Source organism: Zonotrichia albicollis, chromosome 8 (genome assembly GCF_047830755.1).
Source record: "Zonotrichia albicollis isolate bZonAlb1 chromosome 8, bZonAlb1.hap1, whole genome shotgun sequence".
In the NCBI taxonomy this organism is placed as follows: Eukaryota; Metazoa; Chordata; class Aves; order Passeriformes; family Passerellidae; genus Zonotrichia; species Zonotrichia albicollis.
This window is the reverse complement of record NC_133826.1, coordinates 37,797,554-37,804,257: the sequence shown is the minus strand read 5'-3', so window position 1 is coordinate 37,804,257 and position 6,704 is coordinate 37,797,554. Positions and strand designations below refer to the sequence as shown.

General features: G+C 53.7%; 1 protein-coding gene across 1 annotated transcript; it reads left to right on the top strand.

Moving 5' to 3' along the window:
- The first annotated feature begins 4,081 nt into the window (after positions 1–4,081).
- LOC141729944 (olfactory receptor 14C36-like) lies at positions 4,082–4,999 on the top strand. The gene has a single exon (XM_074546602.1). It carries the CDS (start codon positions 4,082–4,084, stop codon positions 4,997–4,999), a length of 918 nt encoding a protein of 305 aa, XP_074402703.1.
- Positions 5,000–6,704: the final 1,705 nt, after the last annotated feature.

Sequence of the window (6,704 nt, the reverse complement as noted above, 5' to 3'; positions counted from 1 at the left end):
CTCCACACACCCTCACAGCTGGCCTAGGGCAGGTCTGGAGTGGTCTTGGTGGCAGCTTGGTCTTGGCACACACTTGAGGAGGGTGTCTGTTTTCAACATGGAGCTTAGGAGTTTCAGATTACTAAAATAAAAGAAGAAAACCCCCTCTTTGCCTGAGCGCAGCCAGTTCTCCAAGCTTAGCCGGCCCCAGGTGAGTGAGGATAGACAAGATGGGGTTTGGAAAAGTCGAGCAAGGCTCTCCACACTGGGTCAGATCTCAAGATACAGCTTCTCTGACCAGGCCAGACCTCCTTAGGAAAGCCCCTCTGCCTATCAGTCACAGAATGCTGCTATCATTTCTTCTCTAAAGAGAACCATACACCCTTCAAACAGGAATGAGGATTTATTAGAAGCTATTTAACATATTTCTCTGTAACAATAGAAAAAGAACTTCTTAGTGAACTGCACTACGGTTGAGGGAACTCAAAGCAAAACCACAGTTTGTCAGGATGTGCTTGATCATAATGAGCCCTGTGGTGCATTTGGAGCTGAGCCTGGAACTTCAGGGCCTGAGAGGAGATTGCACAAACCTTTCCAGGAGACAAAGTCAGAAGAAAACCCCAAAGTTTCTTGAGGCATGAATGTGTCCCTCTGAGGTCCATCCCCAACACAGGCTCCTCATGGACTCCTTGGAGGAGAGACCTGGAGGCCAGGATGGCATGAAATCCTCTCAGAGACTCAGTGTGGAAAGGAAAATCCAAAGTACCTTAAAAACCTTGAGTATCTCAAAGTATTAATGAGCACTACTAAGTGTCAGTACAAAGCTCTCAAGGGACTCGTTAAAGCAGATAACTGGGGCCATGATTGCACAAAGCTCTCACAGAGTCTGTATCAAAAGGGAAACACCAAGTACCTTAAAATAACTGAAGTATCCTGAAGTATTATTGAGCCCCACTGAGTGTTGTTACTGAGAAAGCCTCTCCAGGGACTAATTACAGCAGATAATTGGAGGCCATGATTGCACAAACCTCTCAGAGACTCCAAGACAAAAGCCAAACCCAAAGTCCTTTGAAAAACCTGCACAGAGGCTCCTGGCACAGAGGCAGCTCCTGGCAAGGGCAGCGCTGCAGAGACAGCTCTGGCCAGGAGCAGCTCCTGTGCACAGCCCAGCAGGGCTGGGGCACTGCCTGCAGCCACCCCAGGCACAGCACAGAGGCACAGAGGGGTTAAACTCAGCCTGGGCTGGCAGCACACAGCAGAGCTCACTCAGGGCTCACTAGAGCAGAAATCAGCCCAGGTTTGAAACAGTCATTCCCTGGCTGTGGGAAGAGAAGCTGCAGTTCCTGCAGGGATCTCCTGGAGCTGGCACATCCCACAGTTCTGAGGACCTTTCAGGAGGACTCTCAGAGCTGCTCCAGGGCAGGGCTGTGGCCCTAGGGCAGGGCTGGCTTTCCCTGCTGCCCCAGCTGATGCACAGCTCAAGGCAGCTCCTGTTGCCAGGCTCTGCTGCAGGGCTGAGCAGCCGGGGCTGCAGCCAGGGGTGCCCAGGGCTGCCCTGCAGAGCAGGGTCCTGCAGCCCAGGGCGCTGTGCTGGGGCAGGGACTCTGCTGCCTGCCAGGGACAGCTCTCAGCCAGCCCTGGCAGCTGCTCCCAGCGCTGGAGAGAAGCTGTGGGGGGAAGGAGCCACCCTGAGCAGGGCAGGGGCTGCTGCTGAGAGGGGCTAGGTGGGGCAGGGCTGCTCCCAGCTCCAGACCAGCCTGGGCACAGCTCCGGAGGACACTTCCCAAAGAAGGTAAGCCTGGGATTGCTGTAAAGATCAGGAGCTTTCCTGAGAGTGTTTTCAATTTTCTGCTTGGAGAAGGATGGGAAATTTGGGGTGATGACAAAAAGATTTTTGCTTTTTATACATTTTGAATGTATTCATAGTTCTGTAAATTACTATTATATAGTTATAAAACTTTAATCCTTACTCTAGTAAATGCTTAACTAACTCTGTTAAACTACTATTATATACTTATATAACCATAATCCCTAATTAGCTCTAGTACGTCTCCTAACCTTTCTCTTAGATTGTAGAACAATAGACATTTTAGACTGTCTAAATATATTCCTGAAATACTGTGTAGTCTTATTATCAGGAAGAGGAGACCTATAGGAACATTTTTTTAATTGACCAGAATGTGAGCAGTCACAACAAATATTTTTGGCAAAGAAGCCTTTGGACCTAATCCAACAGGTTGTACCAGGGGTGTGTAACTAGAGAAAATGAATCTCCTATTGGATGTTCCTGTTAAATTTTCTTTATTAATCAACCTTAATAAATTGTGTAAATCAGGGCCCGGGTGTGCCCCATCCCCACTGGGACACCTGGAAGCTTCCAATAAATGTCTGGTTTTTACTTACTGTTCTAACACTCTTGCAAGTGGTTTGTTTTTTTTTTTTTCTCTTTGGATTATAGACAACAGGGGGATGAGAGAAGCAGAACAGGAATTGTAATCCCAGATTCACAGAACATTCTGAGTTGAAAGGGACACACAGGAACATCCAAGGAGTGTTTGAACATTTACAGAGACTCCAGAACTGTAAATTAAGCTGGTCAGTCTCTCTGCTGGGAGCCTCCCAAAGGGCCCTCAGCCACTCCTCAGCCCTGGGCAGCAGCAGCATCACCTTTGCAGGGCCCAGCAGGGCTCTCCTGAGCTGCCCTTGCCCAGCTGCACACAGAGCCTGCCCCAGCCAGGGCCCTGCACACAGGCAGGTTTCTGTAGGGCCCCGGCCAGGGCACACAGGCTGGGATGGGCTCTGTGAGCGCTGGCAGGGACAAGGCTCCTCTCAGGAGGGAATGTGCAGGCCCAGGGAGATGCTCAGGGAAGGAGAGGGGGCTGAAGAGAGCAGTGCTGGGAGCAGGATGAGGGCACTGTTGGTGTGTGGGAGGTGCTGGGCACAGCTGGGCACGGGAACACTGTCCTGAGTGCCCGGCTGTCTCTGCCCTGCCCTCTCAGGCACAGCACCACAACATCTTCTCTTGGTTCTGCCCTGCCCTGATATTGTCACTGTTATCTGCTGTTCTCAGGGAGGCTCTGGCATTTGCAGCATCTGAGTCAGGCTCTGCCCTTGACATTCCTGCCAGGCAGGGCTGTCCATGGGAATGGGGTGTCCAAGCTTCCCTGGCACCTGTGGGGCTGTGGGCAAAGCAGTCCATGGGAAAGGGGAATGAGCTGAGCCCCCTCCCTGAGATCCCATCATGGGCACAGCCAGGGACCTCCTTGCTGTGCCCTTCCAAGGTCTGAGCTGCCCTCCTGGGTGCAAATCTGTGCCAGAGCCTCTGGGAGTTCCCTGAATGTCCCACGGGGAAGGGCAGAGCTGCCACAGCTGAGGAAATGCTGTTGGGTTTGCCAAGGGAGCCGTGAGTGTCCTTGGCACAAGGGGGTGCTGACACCTTGCCCAGAGACTTTAGAGAGGGTGACACATTCAGGGATCCTCTGATCTGGGCAGGGTCTGGTTTATCCCAGGGTGACCCAGGAGTGTGATTGTGCTCTGATTGCAGCCAAAGGTGCAAAGCCAGAGCAGTTGGGAACAAGCCCATCCAGCCCTTCACCTTCCCTGAGCCACAGGGAATCCTTTGGCTCTCCCACCTCTCAGTGGTAAACTCTAAGTGCAGCAGAAATGCTGGGGATTTCTGACCTCAGAGAGCCAGGAATGATGTGTGTGTAGGAAAAAAATTCCTATAATAAATTCCTGCCATCCTTTAAAAGTGGGAGTGCAGATGCTACCACGCCTTTCTGTATTAGGAGTGATTCCACTGACAAATCCTGAATATCCAGCCTTGTCCCTCTGCCCCATGGCCACAAACACAGCACAGTAGGGCAGGGATGGCTCCTCGAGAGCCCCCATGCACAGGCCTGGCTGCTCCTGGCACACTCAGCCAGCACAACTGGAGCTCAGGCAGGGACCTGGGTGAAGGTTTTCCCAGAGCAGGAACAAGTGTGGGTGAGTCCCAGTTGGACAGTCTGCAGGAAATGGATCAGGTTTGGCTCAAAGCAGCCTCTCCTGACTTGTCATTGTCCTTTCTCCATGAACAGGTCCCCATGTGCAGCCCCAGCAAATGTCCAACAGCAGCTCCATCAGCCACTTCGTCCTGCTGGCATTGGCAGACACGCGGCAGCTGCAGCTCCTGCACTTCTGCCTCTTGCTGGGCATCTCCCTGGCTGCCCTCCTGGGCAACGGCCTCATCATCAGCACTGTAGCCTGCGGCCACCACCTGCACACGCCCATGTTCTTCTTCCTGCTCAACCTGGCCCTCAGCGACCTGGGCTCCATCTGCACCACTGTCCCCAAAGCCATGCACAATTCCCTCTGGGACACCAGGAACATCTCCCACACAGGATGTGCTGCACAAGTCTTTCTGATTTTCTTTTTTTTTGCAACAGAGCTTTTCCTGCTGACCATCATGAGCTATGACCGCTACGTGTCCATCTGCAAACCCCTGCACTATGGGACCCTCCTGGGCAGCAGAGCTTGTGCCCACATGGCAGCAGCTGCCTGGGCCAGTGCCTTTCTCAATGCTCTCATGCACACGGCCAATACATTTTCCCTGCCCCTGTGCCATGGCAATGACCTGGGCCAGTTCTTCTGTGAGGTGCCCCAGATCCTCAAGCTCTCCTGCTCACACTTCCACCTCAGGGAACATGGGCTCATTGTGATTAGTCTTTTGTTTACATTTGGTTGTTTTGTGTTCATTGTTTTCTCCTATGTGCAGATCTTCAGGGCTGTGCTGAGGATCCCCTCTGAGCAGGGACGGCACAAAACCTTTTCCACCTGCCTCCCTCACCTGGCTGTGGTCTCCCTTTTTCTCAGCACTGGCTTTTTTGTCTACCTGAAGCCTCCCGCCATCTCCTCCCCATCCCTGGATCTGGCCCTGTCAGTTCTGTACTCGGTGGTGCCTCCAGCCCTGAACCCCCTCATCTACAGCCTGAGGAACCAGGAGCTCAAGGCTGCAGTGAGGAGACTTATGACAAGATAGTTTCAGGAACATTAAACTGCTAGCCATTTTCTGCAAATCACATGGAATAAAAAAAAATGTTTGATACTTCTTGTTCGTTTCTTTTCTGAGGTAATTTTTCGTACTTTTACTTTTATAATATAGTCAAAAAAGAAATGTAATTCTCTCCACCTTCCCTGTGGCTAGAGATTGTGTCAATGAGGGGCTGAGCTCTCGGTGGCTTTAAAAGAACTAAAGGATCGCCCAGCAGAGTTTCCTGTAGAGATGCCCTTTTGTTGCCTTCTCAGGAGCTGCAGCAGCAATGTCTGTGTGAAGAGATGGGGGCAGATCAGTGCTGGCCCAGCAGCTGTGCCCAGCAGCAGCAGCAGCACTTGGTGTTGCCAGTGCTGCTGCTGTGGCCCTGCCCCGCTGCCCTGGTGGCCCTGGTGTTGCTGTAGGGCCTGAGTGCTCTCGGGGCCGGGCACAGTCCTGGGGGTGGCAGTGCCGGGGCTGCAGCAGGGACAGGCCATGGGCACTGCTGGGGCAGCGCTGACGCCTCAGCCCAGGGCCTGGGGGCTCCAGGCTCCTTGCCCAGGCTCTCTCAAGAACACGCCCAGGCCAATGCTCAGCACAGAAAAGCCCCGTGGGCAGCCCCAGGCTGGCTGTGGGCAGGCTGGGGGCAAACAGCATGGCTGGGGCTCTGCAAGGGCCCTGGGGCAGACGGGAAGGAGCAGCAAAGCAGGGGCTGATCCATCCCCAGTGCGCTGCACAGCCCAGGGCAGCGTCCCAGAGCGTCCTCATGGAGCTGCCAACAACATCCCCCCTCTGCAGCCCTGGCGTCTCCCCCAGCTCACACAGGTGCCCCATCCTTGCAGGCACAGACGCAGCAGCACTGGCTCAGCAGCCCCTGTTTGCATTGCACACAGCAGGGGGAGCACCCCCATGCTGTTGGTGTGGGGACATGAACCTGAGGGAGCACAAATGCCATCAGCCCCTGGGGCCAGCAAGGGCTGGGGGACACCAGGGAAACCACTCAGCTTTGTCCTGGCCTCTGCAGTCAACCAGAAAGTTTGTTCCCATCAGCTGGGAATTTCCTGTCCCACTGCAGATGCTGTCGCTCAGAGCCAGGGCTGCCTTGCAGCCACCCCCAAACTGCCCTGAGCATTTCCTCTGCTTCACCTTTGCTTTCTTTACTCTTCCCAAAAGAAATTTCTTCCTATTGCCCACCCCTGTTCCGTCCCCTCCAAATAGCCCATCCCTGTTTGCCCTTTCCTCTCTGGCCCCACTCCCCATTGCAGTTCCTGACTTGGCACCATGGGAACGTCTCTTGTGGAGCAGGATCATCCTACAATCTGCAGGAATTGTCTGCAGGCTCCTGCAGTGCCTGGTGCTGCTCCCTTGCCAGAGGCATCCCAGGCCAGGGGGGCACATCTGGGCTGCTGTGTCTGCCTCTGGGGCTCCCTGTTCTGGGCAGTGAGGAGGAGCTGCAGAGGCTCTGCAGGACTGACAGGATGGGCTTTGGGGCTGGCAGGATGTCCTGGGGTGACGTTATGATGCTTGTATATCCCCATTCATCTGTTCTGTGCCTTTAAGACCGTGTCTGAAGAGTGGAAGTTTTGTTTGGGTTTCTCTTATCTGGGACACAGAGACAAGCGGTACATAAGGCTGTTTTCTCACTTCCAGCTTCAGCTTGCTGCTTTTGCTTGCTCTCTTTTTCTGCTCTTGCTTCTGCTCTGCTTTCTGCCTC

Coding starts and splice junctions, on each gene's coding strand:
- LOC141729944 (XM_074546602.1), top strand. CDS start 4,082: ATGTCCAACAGCAGCTCCATCAGCCACTTCGTCCTGCTGGCATTGGCA.